Source organism: Rhinoraja longicauda, chromosome 7, assembly GCF_053455715.1.
Source record: "Rhinoraja longicauda isolate Sanriku21f chromosome 7, sRhiLon1.1, whole genome shotgun sequence".
Taxonomy (NCBI): Eukaryota; Metazoa; Chordata; class Chondrichthyes; order Rajiformes; family Arhynchobatidae; genus Rhinoraja; species Rhinoraja longicauda.
Genome location: NC_135959.1, coordinates 5,039,704 through 5,060,031, shown reverse-complemented (window position 1 = coordinate 5,060,031; position 20,328 = coordinate 5,039,704). Strand labels below are relative to the sequence as shown.

Here is a 20,328-nt window from a genome sequence, read left to right as displayed (position 1 = left end):
ATGTGATCATGGCTGATCATTCTCAATCAGTACCCCGTTCTTGCATTCTCCCCATACCCCCTGACTCCACTATCCTTAAGAGCTCTATCTAGCTCTCTCTTGAATGCATTCAGAGAACTGGCCTCCATTGCCTTCTGAGGCAGAGAATTCCACAGATTTACAACTCTCTGACTGAAAAAGTTTTTCCTCATCTCCGTTCTAAATGGCCTACCCCTGATTCTTAAACTGTGGCCCCTGGTTCTGGATCTTGAATCCATCACCCATGACTCCTCTGTCTACCTGTTGTTCTGATCTTGCTCCCCATACTCCCTGTACAATGACAATAAAGATATATTGTATTGTATTGTATTGTATTCTTCTCCCCCTCTCCCCCCCCCCCCCCCCCCCACCACCACCACAAGGAACAAGGATAGAGTTCCGTGCGGGAAGGAACTGCAGAGGCACGTTTAAACCGAAGGTGGACACAAAATGCTGGAGTAACTCAGCGGGACAGGCAGCATCTCTGGATAGAAGGAATGGGCGACGTTTCGGGTCGACACCCTTCTTCAGAGGTCAGGAATGGTCTCAACCTGAAACGTCACCCATTCCTTCTATCCAGAGGCGCTGCCTGGCCCGCTGAGTTACTCCAGCATTTTGTGTCTATCTAAGGATAGAGTTCCCATGGTCATCGCCTTTCACCCCACCAGCCTTTGTACCCAACAATTAATTCCCTGACATTTCGGCCACGTTCAGCAAGATCCCACCACCAGTCACATCTTGACACTTCCCGCAGAAACCGCTCCCTCCGCAACTCCCTGATTCACTCATCTCTTCGTACCCTAATCACCCCTTCCCCAGGTACTTTGCCCTGAAACTACAGGAGATGAAATTGCCTCCATCCCAGCCTTCCCTCCAGGTGAGACAGAGGTTTACGTGCACGTCCTCTAACCTCATCCTCTGCATTGGGTGCCCCCTTTACATCAGCGAGACCATGTACAGATGCCTGGACTTACGATATTTCGACTTTAGCGTGCAGTGTAGGTTTACTGGGTTAATTCCCGGAATGGCGGGACTGTCATATGTGGAAAGACTGGAGCGACTAGGCTTGTATAAACTGGAATTTAGAAGGATGAGAGGGGATCTTATCGAAACGTATAAGATTATAGGGGTTGGACACGTTAGAGGCAGGAAACATGTTCCCAATGTTGGGGGAGTCCAGAACCAGGGGCCACAGATTAAGAATAAGGGGTAGGCCATTTAGAACGGAGATGAGGAAAAACGTTTTCAGTCAGAGTTGTGAATCTGTGGAATTCTCTGCCTCAGAAGGCAGTAGAGGCCAATTCTCTGAATGCATTCAAGAGAGAGCTAGATAGAGCTCTTAAGGATAGCGGAGTCAGGGGTTATGGGGAGAAGGCAGGAACGGGGTACTGATTGTGAATGATCAGCCATGATCACATTGAATGGCAGTGCTGTCTCGAAGGGCCGAATGGCCTCCTCCTGCATCTATTGTCTATTGAAACCGGGTGTATCTATTACTGAATCGGTAACAAACAAAAAAAGCATCCCGGTGGGCCGAAAGGGCCTGTTTCCGATCTGTATCTCTAAACCAAACTAAACATTCAGTAGAAACCGTATGTAAGGTGGCTATGACGTTTGGGAGGTTAGGTGTATTAAATGCATTTTCAACTTACGATATTTTCGATTTATAATGGGTTTATCGGAACATAACCCCATTGTAAGTTGAGGATAGACTATGCGGCCATTTTGCCAATATATGCACTTGATTTGCCGAGGCCTGCTGGATCTCCCGGTTGCTAACCATTTTAACTTAACTCCTCTTGCAATTTCCAACCCAACCCAAAACGTCGCCTAGTTAGTTAGTTCAGTTTATTGTCGCGCGTACCGAGGTACAGTGAAAAGCTTTTTACATGTGCTAACCAGTCAGCGGAAGGACTACACGTGATTACTGTCAAGCCGTCCACAGTGTACAGATACACGACAAAGGGAATAACGTCTGTCAAGATAATGTCCAGTAACGTCCGATTAAATAGAGTCTGAGGGTCTCCAATGAGGTAGATAGTAGCTCAGGACCGCTCTCCAGTTGTTGATAGGATGGTTCATTTGTTTGAGAACAGCTGGGAAGAAACTGTTCCTGGATCTTTAGGTGTGCGTTTCCAACTTCTGTACCTCTTGCATTGTGGGAGAATGGAGAAGAGGGAATGACCGGGGGTGAGACTTGTCCTTGATTATGCTGGTGGCCTTGCCGAGGTAGTGTGAAATGTAAATTATTTCAATGGAGGGGAGGTTGGTTTGCGTCCACAACTCTCTCCAATTTCTTGCGGTCTTGGATGGAGCTGTTCCCAAACCGTGCTGCGATGCATCCCGATAAAATGCTTTCTATGGCGCATCTGTAGAAGTTGGTGAGAGTTGTTGGGGACGTGCTGAACTTCCTAAGCCTATCCATGTTCTCTTGTGATGCTGCCTGACCTGCTGAGTTACTGCAGCACATTGGGTCTTTTGTTTAACTGATCCAAATCTGGTTTTCTTTGTCATCCATCACCGCCACATCGGTGGCGTTCTGATAATTATAGTTGACTGGGATCATCCTGGTTACCTTCACGGCTGTATATCACGCATTCAGTGACATGTTTATTGAGTTGACTGAGAGGGCAGTTATTTGTCTTGTCTGATAATTGCTTGAGGGAGTCTTTTTCCACTGTCATGTGGTTTATGAGGCAGCTCTCCTGAGATTTTTTGATGACTCAAACACATTGTAATGCAAGTCCTCCTCCACACCAAGGGACTGCCTGAAAATAATGTATTGAGAAATAGAGACACAAGAGACTATGGATAGAGTGATACAGCGTGAAAACAGGCCCTTCGGCCCAGCTTGGCCACACAACAATGTCCCAGCTACACCAGTCCTACCTGCCTGCGTTCTGTCCATATCCCTCCAAACCTGCCCGATCCATGTATCTGGCTAACTGTTTCTTAAACGTTGCGATAGTCCCTGCCTCAACTACCTCCTCCGGCAGCTCGTTCCAATCACCCACCACCCTTTGTGTGAAAAGGTTACCCCTCGGATTCCTATTAAATCTTTTCTCCTTCACCTTAAACCTATGTCCTCTGGTCCTCGATTCCCCTACTCTGGGCAAGAGACTCTATGCGTCTACCCGATCTATTCCCCTCATGATTTTATACACCTCCATAAGATTACCCCCTATCCTCCTGCTCGCCAAGCAATAGAGTCCCAGCCTACTCAACCTCTCCCTGTAGCTGTAAGAAAATAACTGCAGATGCTGGTACAAATCGAAGGTAACTCCCTGTAGCTCAGACCCTCGAGTCCTGGTAACAGAATCTTGTTGACTGATGAGAGAATCTTGAGCAAAAAGTGCTGGAGGAACTTGGCAGATCAGGCGGCATCTGTGGAGGGAAACGGACAGACAACGTTTGAGGTTGGGACACTTCTTTGGTCTACTTCCCTCCACAGGTGCTGCTGAGTTCTCCCAGGGGGTTGCATTTTTTTTGACGATACCTAGCAGGCCCTTCGACCCAAAGTGTCTGTGCCGAACATGATGCCAAGCTAAACTAACATCATCTGATCTATACCCATCCACTTCCTGAATATCCAGGTGCCTATCTAGTTCAGTTTAGTTTAGAGATACAGCGCGGAAACAGGCCCTTCGGCCCACCGGGTCCGCGCCAACCAGCGATCCCCGCACACTAACACTATCCTATACCCACTTGGGACGATTTTTACATTTACCAAGCCAATTAACCTACAAACTTGCACGTCTTTGGAGTGTGGGAGGAAACCGAAGATCTCGGAGAAAACCCACGCAGGTCACATGGAGAACGTACAAACTCCGTACAGACGGCGACCGTAGTCGGGATCGAACCCGGGTCTCCTGCGCTGCATTCGCTGTAAGGCAGCAACTCTACCGCTGCGCCACCGTGACCAACCGTGATCTAAAAGCCTCATAAACTGCATAGTTTCTGCTGATTTGGCCCTGTTCCGTGTCAGTGTGATTTAGTTTGTATTATCGTCCGGTGTATCGACATACAGTGAAAATCTTCACTGGACCTGGCACACGTGACAATAAAGACACCATTGACCATTGAAAACTTTGCCTCGCAATGTATTCGGGCAAATTATACCATTCATGAGTGCAAACAAGCACCACACAAGTACAAGTCCAGTAAAGTCCGATTAAAGATTGTCCGAGGGTCTCCAATGAGATAGATGGTGGGTCAGGACCGCTCTCCAGTTGGTGAGAGGACGGTTCAGTTGCCTAAACATAGTTCTGTTATCAGGCAACTGAACCATCCAGAACCAGGGGTCACAGTTTAAGAATAAGGGGTAGGCCATTTAGAACAGAGATGAGGAAAAACGTTTTCAGTCAGAGAGTTGTGAATCTGTGGAATTATCTGCCTCAGAAGGCAGTGGAGGCCAATTCTCTGAATGCATTCAAGAGAGAGCTGGATAGAGCTCTTAAGGATAGCGGAGTCAGGGGGTATGGGGAGAAGGCAGGAACGGGGTACTGATTGAGAATGATCAGCCATGATCGCATTGAATGGTGGTGCTGGCTCAAAGGGCTGAATGGCCTCCTCCTGCACCTATTGTCTATTGTCTATATCCTATCACCAACTAGAGAGTGGCCCTGACCTACCATCCACTTAATTGGAGACCCTCTAAGACTACCTTTAATCGAACTTTATGGACTTTATCTTGCATGAAACGTTATTCCCTTTATCCTGTATCTGCACACGGCGAACCACTTTATTGAAATCATGTATAGTTTTTTCACTGACTGAATAGCACGCACCAAGAAAGCTTTTCACTTTTACTTGGTACATGCGACAATAATAAACTAAATTCTATATTACCGGTAATGCAAAGAGGAAAATAAACTGTGTTCGGAATGCTTCGGAGAAAGTACAGACTTAAATTTTTTAAAGTGCACGAGCCACACTGTGGTAGGTTGGGAGATTGGGGCTACGCAGTTGGTTTATGACAAGTTCATTCCAATGGTCGCTAGCAGCGGGGAAGAAGCTATTCTTGCATCTGATGTTTCGGATGAGGTGTTAAACTAAAGTTTTGTCTCCACTCTTAAAACACCCTGTGGTGCAGTGGTGCAGTGGTACAGGTTTCTGTGGTGACCTTGACAATATTCACTCCTCCACCAACAACACTAACAATACAGTTGATTAGTTATTCTCACATTGCTGTTTGTGGGGAAATTGCTCCTCATAAATTGGCTGCGTTGCCTTTTGAAATGGTTTAGTCACAGAAACAGAGCTGCAATCACACATGACAACAGCTCCACACTTTTGGCACAAATTTGCAATTACAGGGCAAATTACTGTACATGGTTACGTTTCAGACTGAAGAAGGGTTCCCACCCGAAAAGTCACCTATTCCTTTTCTCCAGAGATGCTGCCTGACCTACTGAGTTACATACCGTGCATTCAGTTATGTTCAGTTTAGTTTATTGTCACGTGTACCGAGGTACAGTGAAAAGCATTTGTTGCGTGCTAACCAGTCAGCAGAAAGACAATACATGATTCCAATCGAGCCATTCACAGTGCACAGATCTGAAGGAGTAGAGATCTAAAAGTGTGGATTGGAGCGATTGTAATGTGTGATTGCAGCTCTGCTTCTGTGACTTAACACAAAATAGTCGCCTGGATTAGGCAGGTACCCTCCACTTAGGGGTGCCACTATCGCACTCCCAAATAAGGGACGAGGTGACATCACCGCCACGCACCCCACGTTACCTCACCCAGCCAGCGGCCACGTGCTCCCGCTCCACCAATGGCGGCCGCAGAAGCAGAGCTGCAATCACACATGGGAGGCGGGCTGTTAAGCAACCTCCGTTAGGCGGCGCCCGGGCCCACACTGCCTGGGCCCACACTGCCCGGGCCCACACTGCCCGGGCCCACACTGTCCGGGCCCACACTGTCCGGGCCCACACTGTCCGGACCTACAGCCTCCACGTCTACAGCGCCCCCCGGGCCTAATACGGGGCAAGGGCGGTCCCGTACGGGACAAACCAATTTAGCCCAAAATACGGGATGTCCCGGCTAATACGGGACAGTTGGCAACTCTTACCCCCCTTACCGCAAATCTCCATTCTCTAGTTTTATCTATCTGATTTGGGGAGGCAGTGTGCCCTACTGCCTACTGTACCTTCTATTGCTCAAAACTTTATATACTTCACTCGTTTCCCCTCTTACCCGTCTCTATTTCAAGGAAAATAGACCCCGTTTCTCCGTTCTCTCTTCATTACCAAACAGCTGTGTCCCAGGTAACATCCCAGTAAATCTCCCCCCTAATGTTATCATACCTTTAATCCTATTGTTGTTTGTCATTTACATTAATGATCTGGATGATGGTGTGGCAAATTGGATTAGTAAATATGCAGATGATACTAAGATAGGTGGTGTAGTTAATAATGAAGTAGAGTTTCAAGGTCTACAGAGAGATTTGGGCCTTGTGGAAGGGTGGGCTGAAAGATGGCAGATGGAGTTTAATGCTGATAAGTGTGAGGTGCTGCATTTTGGTAGGACAAATCAAAATAGGACGTACAGGGTAAATGGTAGGGAATTGAGGAATGCAGTGGAACAGAGGGATCTGGGAATAACTGTGCATTGTTCCCTGAAGGTGGAATCTCATGTGGATAGGGTGGTGAAGAAGGCGTTTGGTATGCTTGCCTTTATAAATCAGAGCATCGAATATAGAAGTTGGGATGTAATGTTAAAATTGTACAGGGCATTGGTGAGGTCGAATCTGGAGTATGGTGTGCAGTTCTGGTCGCCAAATTATAGGAAGGATGTTGACAAAATGGAGAGGGTACAGAGGAGATTTACTAGAATGTTGCCTGGGTTTCAGCACTTAAGCTACAGAGAGAGGTTGAACAGGTTGTGTCTTTATTCTTTGGAGCGTAGAAGGTTGAGGGGGGACTTGATAGAGGTTTTTAAAATTTTAAGAGGGACGGACAGAGTTGACGTGGGTAGGCTTTTCCCTTTGAGAGTGGGGAAGATTCCAACAAGGGGACATAGCTTCAGAATTGAGGGACAAAAGTTTAGGGGTAACATGAGGGGTAACTTCTTTACTCAGAGGGTGGTGGCAGTATGGAATGGGCTTCCGGTGGAAGTGGTGGAGGCAGGCTCGATTTTATTATTTAAGAGTAAATTGGATAGGTATATGGATAAGAGGGGATTAGAGGGTTATGGTCTGAGAGCAGGTAGATGAGACTAATCAGAGAGAGTGGTCGGCGTGTACTGGTAGGGCCGAACGGGCCTGTTTCCGTGCTGTAGTTGTTATATGGTTATATGGTTATTGATAGCCGGCCCTCACGTGTAAAAATAGACGTTCCGTCGCAAACAAAACTGGGCCATATCCGTTCAAGGTCTGTGACCGTGTGAGCTTCCTCCCGCAGCAAGTGTAACTAGAATGCTCACAATCTAGATAGGAAGTCAGAACATTCAATATAAAAGTGATTAAAGTGTTCCTTATGAGCTTGACAGAGTTTTTAAGGATAGCGGAGTCAGGGGGTATGGGGAGAAGGCAGGAACGGGGTACTGATTGAAAATGATCAGCCATGATCACATTGAATGGCGGTGCTGGCTCGAAGGGCCAAATGGCCTACTCCTGAACCTATTGTCTATTGTCTGTTGTCTATCTGTGGGTGGCACGGTGGTGCAGCGGTAGAGTGGCTGCCTTACAGCGCCAGAGACCCGGGTTCGATCCTGACCGTGGGTGCTGTCTGTACGGAGTTTGTACATTCTCCCTATGACTGCTTCGGTTTTCTCACGGTGCTCCGGTTTCTTCCCACATTCCAAAGACATATGGGTTTGCAGGTTAATTGGCTTCTGTAAATTGTTCCCAGTATTTAGGATAGAATTAGTGCATGAGTGTTCATTGGTCGGCATGGACTCGGTGGGCCGAAGGGCCCGTTTCAGCACTGTATCTCTAAACTAAACTAAAGTACACTCGTCCTAGTTATTATATTTTCAGTAGCAAAGTTTAAGTGGGATTTTGTATGAGTTTGAAGGCACTGTGGCGCAGCGGTAGAGTTGCTGCCTTACAGCGAATGCAGCGCTGGAGACTCGGGTTCGATCCCGATTACGGGCGCTGTCTGTACTGAGTTTGTACGTTCTCCCCGTGACCTGCGTGGGTTTTCTCCGAGATCTTCGGTTTCCTCCCACACTCCAAAGACGTACAGGTATGTAGATTAATTGACTGGGTAAATGTAAAAATTGTCCCTAGTGTGTGTAGGATAGTGTTAATGTGCGGGGATCGCTGGGCGGCGCGGACTCGGTGGGCCGAAGGGCCTGTTTCCGCGCTGTATCTCTAAAAATATATATATATATACCTCCGTCATTCCCTTCTGTGGAAACTCGGATCTTAGTGCTGATTAAGTTTTCAGACGGACCACACAAAAGGAAACAAGAACCCACAACCTTGCTGTCTTTGTGTTTTGTTTGTTTGCAGCGATAGGTAGTGGTGACTGAAGATGTCAGATAATGGTGAAGTGGAAGACAAGCCTCCAGCTCCGCCCATGAGGAACACTAGCACCATGATTGGTGCGGGCTGCAAGGACTCTGGCAACCTTAACCATGGCTCCAAGCCTCTTCCCTTGGCTCCTGAAGAGAAGAAAAAGAAAGACAGGCTCAGGTTCTTTCCCGGAGCGGGAGACAAAAGTAACCGCGCTTTTCTTTACTTTTTAAAAATCCTTTGATCTTTTTTTTTTAGTGTGATGCTTTTTTTGTTTGTTACCGATTCAGTAATGGATACACCCGGTTTCAATAGACAATAGGTGCAGGAGGAGGCCATTCGGCCCTTCGAGACAGCACCGCCATTCAATGTGATCATGGCTGATCATTCTCAATCAGTACCCCGTTCCTGCCTTCTCCCCATACCCCCTGACTCCGCTATCCTTAAGAGCTCTATCTAGCTCTCTCTTGAATGCATCCAGAGAATTGGCCTCCACTGCCTTCTGAGGCAGAGAATTCCACAGATTCACAACTCTCTGATTGAAAAAGTTTTTCCTCATCTCCGTTCTAAATGGCCTACCCCTTATTCTTAAACTGTAGCCCCTTGTTCTGGACTCCCCCAACATTGGGAACATGTTTCATGCCTCTAACGTGTCCAACCCCTTAATAATCTTATACGTTTCGATAAGATCCCCTCTCATCCTTCTAAATTCCAGTCTATACAAGCCTAGTCACTCCAGTCTTTCAACATATGACAGTCCCGCCATTCCGGGAATTAACCTAGTAAACCGACGCTGCACGCCCTCAATAGCAAGAATATCCTTCCTCAAATTTGGAAACCAAAACTGCACACAGTACTCCAGGTGCGGTCTCACTAGGGCCCTGTACAACTGCAGAAGGACCTCTTTGTTCCTGTACTCAACTCCTCTTGTTATGAAGGCCAACATTTCACTTCACTTTATACACCTCCATCTCGGAGGAAACCCACGCAGGTCACAGGGAGAACGTACAAACTCCGTACAGACGGCGCCGGTAGTCAGGATCGAACCTGAGTCTCCGGCGCTGCATTCGCTGTAAGGTAGCAACTCTACCGCTGCGCCACCTTCGATTTAAACCGGCATCAGCAGTTCTTTCCTACACTTTCTGCCCACAGTGTCCATTCCATTGCTCACACTTGTTCTGTTATCCTACTTTCTCATCCATTTCCTACATACTCCCATGGGCAATTTGCAGAGGCCAATTACCCCACGAGCCCTGACATAGTTTGGGACGTGGGAGGAAACGGGATCACCTGGAGGAAACACACGTAGTCACAGGGTGAATGTGCAGGCTCCACACAGAAAGCATCCAAGGACAAGATCGAATCAGAGTCCCCGACTCAGTGAGGCGACGGCCCTTGGGACAAGACAAGAGCATCGCACAAACCAACCTCCCTTCCGTTGACTCCATCTACACTTCACACAGCCTCGGCAAGGCCAGCAGCATCATCAAGGACCAGTCTCACCCCACCCCGGCCACTCCCTCTTCTCCCTTCTCCCGTCAGGCAAGAGGTACAGAAGTGTGAAGACGCACACCTCCAGATTCAGGGACAGTTTCTTCCCAGCTGTTATCAGGCAACTGAACCATCCTATCACCAACTAGAGAGTGGTTCTGAGCTACTGTCGACCTCATTGGAAGCCCTTGGACTATCTTTAGTCTGACTTTTCTGGACATTATCTTGCACTAAACATTATTCCCTTTATCCTAGGTAGACAGAAAATGCTGGAGTAACTCAGCGGGTCAGGCAGCATCTCTGGGGAGAAGCAATGGGTGACGTTTCGGGTCGAGACCCCTCTTCAGACCCGAAACGTCGCCCATTCCTTCTCTCCAGAGATGCTGCCTGACCCGCTGAGTTACTCCAGCATTTATCCAGTCTACCATCGATTTATACCAGCATCTGCAGTTTTTTTCCTTGCCTTTATCTTATATCGGTACACTGTGGACGGCTTGACTATAATCATGTACAGTCATTTCACTGACTGGCGAGCACACAACAAAAAAGCTTTTCATCTCAGGGTGAAACTCGTCCTCAGAAATTGAAGTCCGATTAATGATGGTTCAAGGATCTCCATTGAGGTAGATGGTACTAATGGTATGGAATAGGAGGCGAAGGGGAAATGATAGATGGCCCTGTTGAGTTGCTTGTGGTGTTGCACACCGTGTTCCCGAGCAGTCCTTCACGCCCACGACAGCCAAGTCTTCAGTGTCAAATTTGTTTCACACCCACTTCTGGATCTGTCAGTGACAGAGACGTGTTAAACAAAAGCAGCGTAAAGAGCCTGTGGTTGTTACTGTGCATGTGGACTTAAAAAGTCACTTGTTTAAGAAAAGCTTGTTTAAGAAAACAAAAGGTTTTGTTAAAAATGAAGCAGTGGCAGCGACAATGAGAGGTAAATCAGGGGGTATGGGGAGAAGGCAGGAACGGGGTACTGATTGAGAATGATCAGCCATGATCACATTGAATGGCGGTGCTGGCTCGAAGGGCTGAATGGCCTACTCCTGCACCTATTGTCTATTGTCTATAAGATTTTCCCTCGGACATTTTCCTTATTTTCTTGCGGCACAGTGCTGCCTTCGCGCCAGAGACCCAGGTTCAGTCTTGACTATGGGCGCTGTCTGTATGGAGTTTGTACGTTCTCCTGGTGACCATGTCGGCTTTCTCTGGGTGCTCCAGTTTCCTCCCACACTCCAAAGACGCACAGGTTTGTAGGTTAATTTCCTTTGGCAAATATTTTGTAAATTGCCCCTCATGTGTAAGATAGTGTTAGTGTGCGGGGATCGCTGGTCGGCGCCGACTCGGTGGGCTGAAGGGCCTGTTTCAGCGCTGTATCTCTAAACCAGCGTTTCTCAACCTTTTTACCCTTGCGGAACCCTTGAAATAATTTTCAGGTCTCAGCGAACTCCTACATAAAAATCATGATATATCTTTATTAATCTCTTTCTTTCTCTTTCGTAAACTTAAAGTTCATAATGCAAAGTTCATAATATATTTTTCTGATAACTGGTTTAAGCAAAAAAGAACTTACGTTTTTCTCAAGATTACTGACAATGGAATGTTGGCCTTCATAACAAGAGGAGTTGAGTATAGGAGCAAAGAGGTCCTTCTGCAGTTGTACAGGGCCCTAGTGAGACCGCACCTGGAGTACTGTGTGCAGTTTTGGTTTCCAAATTTGAGGAAGGATATTCTTGCTATTGAGGGCGTGCAGCGTAGGTTTACTAGGTTAATTCCCGGAATGGCGGGACTGTCGTATGTTGAAAGACTGGATCGACTAGGCTTGTATACACTGGAATTTAGAAGGATGAGAGGAGACCTTATCGAAACGTTGGACACGTTAGAGGCAGTAAACATGTTCCCAATGTTGGGGGAGTCCAGAACAAGGGGCCACAGTTTAAGAATAAGGGGTAGGCCATTTAGAACTGAGATGAGGAAAAACCTTTTTCAGTCAGAGAGTTGTAAATCTGTGGAATTCTCTGCCTCAGAAGGCAGTGGAGGCCAATTTTCTGAATGCATTCAAGAGAGAGCTAGATAGAGCTCTTAAGGATAGCGGAGACAGGGGGTATGGGGAGAAGGCAGGAATGGAGTACTGATTGAGAATGATCAGCCATGATCACATTGAATGGCGGTGCTGGCTCGAAGGGCCGAATGGCCTCCTCCTGCACCTATTGTCTATTGACAATGCAAAACACAAAAATGACTCAATAATGCATTCACATACGATTAACCTATTTATCACTATTTCTCGCGGAACCCCTAGCGACCTCTCGCGGAACCCTCGGGTCCCTGGGAACCCCGGTTGAGAAACGCTGCTCTAAACTAATCTCTGAGACGTGGGAAACAGTTTGTATATAGACCGCAGGTTACCTAGACTACTGTTGAGCTCTTTGTGGCAACTAGTTACCAGCTGACCTCATTCATCCCCAATGGCATCAGGCATCAAGAGCAGAAGGTTTGAAGACAAGGGGAGGGAAGAGATAGAGAGAGAAAAATAACGTGGTACTTATATGTTTTTTTAAACTCTGTTGAGTTTGCTGTCCCCCCTCCATGCCACTTGGATCCGAGCCCTGAAACAAGCTGCTTGCAGAATTTTAATCCACAGTTATTTGTTATTCCTCTCACTGCAGTGCGTTAGTGTGCCAGAGACCTGTTTCTTCTGAGTGGAAACAATTTTTCAGAATCCTGTGCAGCTTGCGCTAATCTTTTATAGTTAACCATACCCTTGATGTTGGTGTTTTTGGTTTACTGACAACATATTTTATGTGGTCGATCGTTAACACAGCTGATCTTTTTGTTTTTCCATACTTGACACTGCAACTGCTTGAGGGACACCAAGCTGGAGTGACTCAGCGGGTCAGGCGGCGTCTCTGGAGAAAAGGAATAGGTAACGTTTTGGGTCGAGACCCTTCTTCAGACCTTTCAGGCAGAAGAAGAGTCTCCACCCGAAACGCCGCCTATTGCTTTTCTCCAGAGATGCTGCCTGACCCGCTGAGTCACTCCAGCTTTTTGTATCTGTGGCGTAAACCAGCATCTGCAGTTCCTTCCGACACACGAGCTGTTTGGTTGGATACTTCTTCGTTTATTTTCTTTCATGTTTGATGACTCATTAATATATTTTGGTTGTTTCCACTGGTCTTTTGCATGCTCCTGTATCCAATCTGTTTGTATTCAAGTGAAAGTCCACAGCAACATAACAAGAGGAGTTGAGTATAGAAGCAAAGAGGTCCTTCTGCAGTTGTACAGGGCCCTAGTGAGACCGCACCTGGAGTACTGTGTGCAGTTTTGGTCTCCAAATTTGAGGAAGGATATTCTTGCCATTGAGGGCGTGCATCGTAGGTTTACTAGGTTAATTCCCGGAATGGCGGGACTGTCATATGTTGAAAGACTGGAGCGACTAGGTTTGTATACACTGGAATTTAGAAGGATGAGAGGAGATCTTATCGAAAGGTAAAATGGCTCTCTGCAAATTCCCCCCCCCCAGTGCGTAGAATAGTGCATAGGGCGGCACGGTGGCGCAGCGGTAGAGTTGCTGCCTTACAGCGAATGCAGCGCCGGAGACCCGGGTTCGATCCTGACTACGGGCGCCGTCTGTACAGAGTTTGTACGTTCTCCCCGTGACCTGCGTGGGTTTTCTCCGAAATCTTTGGTTTCCTCCCACACTCCAAAGACGAACAGGTATGTAGGTTAATTGGCTTGGTAAATGTAAAAAAAACGTCCCTAGTGGGTATAGGGTAGTGTTAATGTGCGGGGATCGCTCGTCGACGCGGACCCGGTGGGCCGAAACGGCCTGTTTCAGCGCTGTATCTCTAAACAAAACTAAATAGAACTAGTGTACAGGTAATTGTTGGTCGCCTCGAACTGCAGGTAGTCCCTGCTTCCCCTCTCCATCCCCTCCGTCTTCCATATTCTCCCACTAGTCTTCCTGTCTCCAACCTCATCCTATCTTTGTTCCGCCTCCTCCAGGGTGGTGGGTGTATGGAATGAACCGCCAGAGGAGGTAGTCGAGGCTGGGAGTTTCGTAATGTTTAAGAAACAATTAGACAGGTGCATGGATAGGACAGGTTTAGAGGGATATGGGCTAAATGCAGGCAGTTGGGACTAGTGTAGATGGGACATGTTGGTCGGTGTGGGCAAGTTGGGCCGAAGGGCCTTTTTCCACTCTGTATCACTCTACACGGGTAATCATATCGATTGCCAATTAGGTAACCCATCTCTACTTTATCTGATGCTGTTTATTCACCAAAGAATGGGGGGACTTTTGGGGTCAAGACCCTTCTTCAGTCTGAAGAAGGACCACGACCCGAAACGTCCACCCATTCCTTCTCTCCAGAGATGCTGCCTGTCCCGCTGAGTTACTCCAGCATTTTGTGTCTATCTTCGGTTTAAACCAGCATCTGCAGTTCCTGCCTACACATGGTTTAATATTGATGTAGACGCATCCAGTAAGGCAGTGGGAATGTGATAAGTGCTCTCCCCCCGTTCCCCATTTTAATTCTTGGCTATACAGATTACTGCCAAGGGAGTGTTAGCTAATCTGATAGAACAATGGGGGACGGGGGGAGGTGGTTGGAGGGGGGGAGGGGGGGGGGGGGACGGGGAGCTGGGTGGGAGATCATGCCTAGGATCTACCAGCTATGGTTCAATATTGCACCAAACAGTTGCATTATATAACAACATAAGAAAGACGAGCTGGATTACTGTTTTGATTGACTGGAAGATACACCGGCCGTCGATCAACTGTTTACACTAGTTCTATATCATCGCACGATCGCATACACAAACTACACGCTAGGGGCAATTAACCTACAAACCCGCACGTCTTTGGGATGTTGGACGAAACCAGAGCACCCGGAAGAGACAACATGTGTAGGAAGAAACTGCAAATGCTGGTTTATACCGAAGATAGACACAAATTGCTGGAGTAACTCAGCGGGTCAGGCGGCATATCTCTGGAGAAAAGGAATAGGTGACGTTGTGCGTCTGACCTGAAACGTCCCCCATTCCGTTTCACCCCGGATGCTGCATGACCCGCTGAGTTACTCCAGCATTTTGTGTCTAGCACCCGGAGGAACCCATAGAAACATAGAAATATAGAAAATAAGTGCAGGAGGAGGCCATTTGGCCCTTCGAGTCAGCACCGCCATTCACTGTCATCATGGCTGATCATCCACAATCAGTAACCTGTGCCTGCCTTCTCCCCATACCCCTTGATTCTGCTAGCCCCTAGAGCTCTATCTAACTCTCTTTTAAATTCATCCAGTGAATTGGCCTCCACTGCCCTCGGTGGCAGAGAATTCCACAAATTCACAACTCACGGTCACAGGGAGATCGTGCACACCCCACACAGACAGCACCGAAGGTCAGGATCGAACCTGGGTCTCTGGCTGAACTCCTAAAGCAGGTGGATGTCCTCTTTGTAACCAAGGCATGACTAATTGGGGCGAAATAACCAGATACGTTTAGAAACATAGAAAAATAGGTGCAGGAGGAGGCCATTCGGCCCTTCGAGCCATTCAATAGGATCGTGGCTGATCATCTAAAATCAGTACCCCGTTCCTGCTTTTTCCCCTATATCCGTTGATTCCTTTAGCCCTAAGAGCTAAATCTATCTCTCTCTTGAAAACATCCAGTGAATTGGCCTCCACTGCCTTCTGTGGCAGAGAACTCCACAGAGTCACAACTCTCTGGGTGAAAAGGTTTTTCCTCATCTCAGTCCTAAATGGCTTACCCCTTATTCTTAAACTGTAACCCCTGGTTCTGAACTCCCCCAACATCGGGAACATTTTTCCTGCATCTAGCCTGTCCAATCCTTTAAGAATTTTATGTTTCTATAAGATCCCCTCTCATCCTTCTAAATTCCAGTGAATAAAAGCCCAGTTGACCCATTCTTTCATCATATGTCAGTCCTGCCATCCTGGGAATTAACCTGGTGAACCTACGCTGCACTCCCTCAATAACAATAATGTCTTTCCTCGAATTAGGAGACCAAAATTGCACGCTATACTCCAGGCGTGGTCTCACCAGGGCCTGTACAACTGCGGTAGGACCTCCTTGCTGCTAAACTCAAATCCTCTCGCAATGAAGGCCAACATGCCATTAGCTTTCTTCACTGTCTGCTGTACCTGCATGCTTTCAGTGACTAATGTACAAGCCCACCCAGGTCTTGATGTACCTCCCCTTTTCCTAATCTGACATTCAGATAATAATCTGCCTTCCTGTTCTTGCCATCAAAGTGAATAACCTCACATTTATCCACATTATACTGCATCAGCCATGCATCTGCCCACTCACCCAACCTATCCAAGTCACCGTTCTGCAGGAACTGCAGATGCTGGTTTACACTGAAGGTAGACCTTCCATCGCCCGGTGCGGCGCGGCCGCGGGACACCATTCTGCTTTAGTTAAACATTTTGTTCAAGATGGCCGCGCCGTTGTGTTTGGCTGCCTGCCACTGTATGTTTCTTTTTTTTTTTCCTAATCAGATGTGCAGCACTTTGGTCAACGTGGGTTGTTTTTAAATGTGCTATACAAAATAAAATTGACTTGACTTGACTTGACCCTGCCGCCTCATAGCATCCTCCTCGCAGCTCACACTGCCACCCAGCTTTGTGTCATCCGCAAACTTGGAGATGTTACATTTAATTCCCTCGTCTAAATCGTCAATATATATTGTAAATAACTGCGGTCCCAGCACTGAGCCTTGCGGCACCCCACTAGTCACTGCCTGCCATTTTGAAAATGACCCGCTAATTCCTACTCTTGCTTCCTGTCTGCCAACCAGTTCTCTATCCATGTCAAAAGTATGAAATGAAATTCCTCGTATGTTGCAAAACATACTTGGCTAATAAAGTATGATTGTGAATTGTGAATACCCTACCCCCAATACCACACGCTCTAATTTTGCACACTAATCTCCTGTATGGGACCTTGTCAAAGGCTTTTTGAAAGTCAAGATACACCACATCCACTGGCTCTCCCTTATCCATTCTACTTGTTTCATCCTTAAATTCCAGATTAGTCAAGCATGATTTCACCTTCATAAATCCATGCTGACTTTGACTGATCCTGTCACTGCTTTCCAAATGCGCTGCTATGACATCTTTAATGACATCTTTAATAATCGACTCCAGCATCTTCCCCACTACCGATGTAAGGCTATAAATCTCTTTTTCTCTCTCCTTTCGTTCTTAAATAGTAGAGTTACATTGGCTACCCTCCAGTCCACAGGAACTGATCCAGAGTCGAGAGAACATTGGAAGATGATCACCAATGCATCCACGATTTCTAGGGCCACCTCCTTGAGTACTCTGGGATGCAGACCATCAGGCCCTGGGGATTTATCTGCCTTCAGTCCCAACAGTTTACCTAACACCATTTCCTGACTAATGTGGATTCTCTTCAGTTCCTCCCTCCCACTGGATCCTCGGTCCCCAAGTATTTCCGGGAGATTGTTTGTGTCTTCCTCAGTGAAGACAGAACCAAAGTACTCGTTTAACTGTTCTGCCATTTCCTTGTTTCCCCATTATAAATTCACCTGTCTCTGATTGTAAGGGACCTACATTTGTCTTCACTAACCCCCTTCCTTTTTACATATCTAAAGAAGCTTTTATAGTCAGTTTTCTCTGTATCTTTTCTCACGTCCAAAATCTTCATCGGAGTAGCAAACTTTCTATGCAGCATTAGACTTGTCTGTTCGTAGCTATGCAAGAGAGGAAATGCTGCTTCTCATTCCATAAACTAATTTACCTCAATCTGCACAAAACAAACCAGATCATTTGAGATGTAAATATTTAATGAATTAGTAATGATGAGGAAGATTCAATATTTTTTGTGGGTTGGCTGCTTTGAAATAATGTTCTTTTACACATTTGCAATTGCTATGGTTCAGTACTCATGCCTAATGTCTTGTGGTCGGCTTGATTGTAATAACGTTTAGTCTTTCCGCTGGCAGTATAGCATGCAACAAGACAAGATTTTCACTGTTTCTCGGTTCATGTGACAATAAAACTAAGCCTATCTTTCTTTTTTTTTAAACAACCAGAAAACGTTAGCTATTTGTTATAAAATTCAGCATTGGTTTAGTTTAGAGATACAGCGTGGAAACAGGCCCTTCAGCCCTTCAGCCGACCAGTGATCCCCGCACACTAACACTATCCTACACACACTAGGGACAATTTACATTTGCATTTATACCAAGCCAATTAATCTCCAAACATGTACGTCATTGGAGTGTGGGAGGAAACTGAAGATCTCGGAGAAAATCCATACGGTCACGGGGCGAACTTACAAACTCCGTACAGACAGCGGCCGTAGTCAGGATCGAACCTGGGTTTCTGGCAGGCAGCAACTCTACCGCTGCGCCACTGTGCCGCCTTTGAAGTGCTTACTTGTTACTGTCCAAAACTGGGTCAGATTATGTTGGAATTTGCACGATATAATAAGGATTATGCTCAATTACATTTTAAAAGTGTTGAATTCGTGGATTAAGCCATTGCATTCTGATCGTAAAAAATATGCTCACTTTGCCCACTCCAGTCTGGGGAGGATTCGTGACCCGAAACGTCACCGATCCAAGTTTTCCAGGGATGCTGCCTGACCTGCTGAGTTACTCTAGCGTAACTGGAGTACTGTGTGCAGTTTTGGTCTCCAAATTTGAGGAAGGATATTCTTACTATGGAGGGCGTGCAGCGTAGGTTTACTAGGTTAATCCCCGGAATGGCGGGACTGTCATATGTTGAAAGATTGGAGCGACTAGGCTTGTATACACTGGAATTTAGAAGGATGAGAGGAGATCTTATCGAAACATATAAGATTATTAAGGGGTTGGACACGTTAGAGGCAGGAAACATGTTCCCAATGTTGGGGGAGTCCAGAACAAGGGGCCACAGTTTAAGAATAAGGGGTAGGCCATTTAGAACTACGATGAGGAAAAACTTTTTCAGTCAGATAGTTGTGAATCTGTGGAATTCTCTGCCTCAGAAGGCAGTGGAGGCCAATTCTCTGAATGCATTCAAGAGAGAGCTAGATAGAGATCTTAAGGATAGCGGAGTCAGGGGGTATGGGGAGAAGGCAGGAACGGGGTACTGATTGAGAATGATCAGCCATGATCACATTGAGTGGCAGTGCTGGCTCGAAGGGCTGAATGGCCTCCTCCTGCACCTATTGTCTATTGTAATGTGTTTTTTCTTCTTGTAAATCAGCATCTGTAATTCCTTCTTTCCTCATGTCCCCTTTGTAGTTTTCTTTTTGCATTACAGCAGAGGGGTCGAGACATAGCAAGGAAAGCTATTGAGATAAGGAAGGAGCAACTAAAAAGGTATAAAAATCAATAGTTAATAAAGAGATCTTGAAAATATTGCGTTGTCGGCTAGAAGCCAGATTTTAATATCAAGAGAACGCACTGACAGGGAAATTAAATGAGGTGCAACCAGTATTTTTAGATACAGAGTTAGATGAGGTATTGATTCTTGACTTAAAAGATCAGCATGACTGAAAACATTAGGTGGTTTAATTTATGACAAATTGATTCTCATTTGCTTGCATAAGCATACTCTTATTTTTATCCACTGCTTATTTAATTCCATCGCCACTGCTGATGGAAACCTACCATCAAACTCTCTTGGAAGGGAAGCCTCTTGTAAGGGGACCTGGACTATTTTAGTTTAGCGATACGGCGTAAAGTAGACCCTTTGGATCACCGAGTCTGCGCCGACCAGCAATCATCCATGCACGAGTTCTATCCGAACTCTAGGGACAATTTACAGAAGCCAATTAACCCACAAACCTGCACGTCTTTGGAAAGCAGAGCACCCAGAGGAAACCCACGTGGTCACAGGGAGAACGTGCAAACTCCGTGCAGACAGCACGCAGTCAGGATTGAACCCGAGTCTCTGGCGCTGTGAGGCAGCAATTTACCGCTGCGCCAATATGCCGCCCCAAAAAACGATTATTCTTGAACAAAGTTGAATTGTTTTCTCTGGAGCATCAGAGGCTGAGGGGGGGGGCCTGATTGAAGCGAATGATGGTAAACAGGGTGGACAGTCAGAACCTTTATCCCTAGGGTGGAAACGTCGAAGACTAGAGGGCACAACTGCAAGGTGAGAGAGGCAAGGTTTAGTGGGCATGTGAGGGGCAAGAGTTTTGTTTTGCACAGTGAGGGTAGTGGGGCCCTCGAACCCATCAGCAAGGATGATGGTGGAGACGGGTACAATAACGTTATTTAAGAGACTTTTGGATAAGTGCAAGTGATTGAGAATGATCAACCATGATCACATTGAATGGCGATGCTGGCTCGAAGGGCCAAATGGCCTACTCCT

At 46.6% G+C, this 20,328-nt stretch overlaps 1 protein-coding gene across 7 annotated transcripts in view; it reads left to right on the top strand.

The window, feature by feature from the left end:
- Nucleotides 1-20,328, top strand: part of pak1 (p21 protein (Cdc42/Rac)-activated kinase 1) — a 187,426-nt gene that overhangs the window by 110,521 nt on the left and 56,577 nt on the right. For 4 of the 7 annotated variants that reach the window (XM_078402016.1, XM_078402018.1, XM_078402017.1 and 1 more), the window contains exon 2: nt 8,477-8,685. The exons of the other annotated variants lie outside the window; for them this stretch is intronic. In XM_078402016.1, coding sequence (XP_078258142.1) covers nt 8,499-8,685 — 187 coding nt within the window. In that variant the 5' untranslated portion in view covers nt 8,477-8,498. The remainder of the gene's footprint in view (nt 1-8,476; nt 8,686-20,328) is intronic. 7 annotated transcript variants of the gene reach the window in all.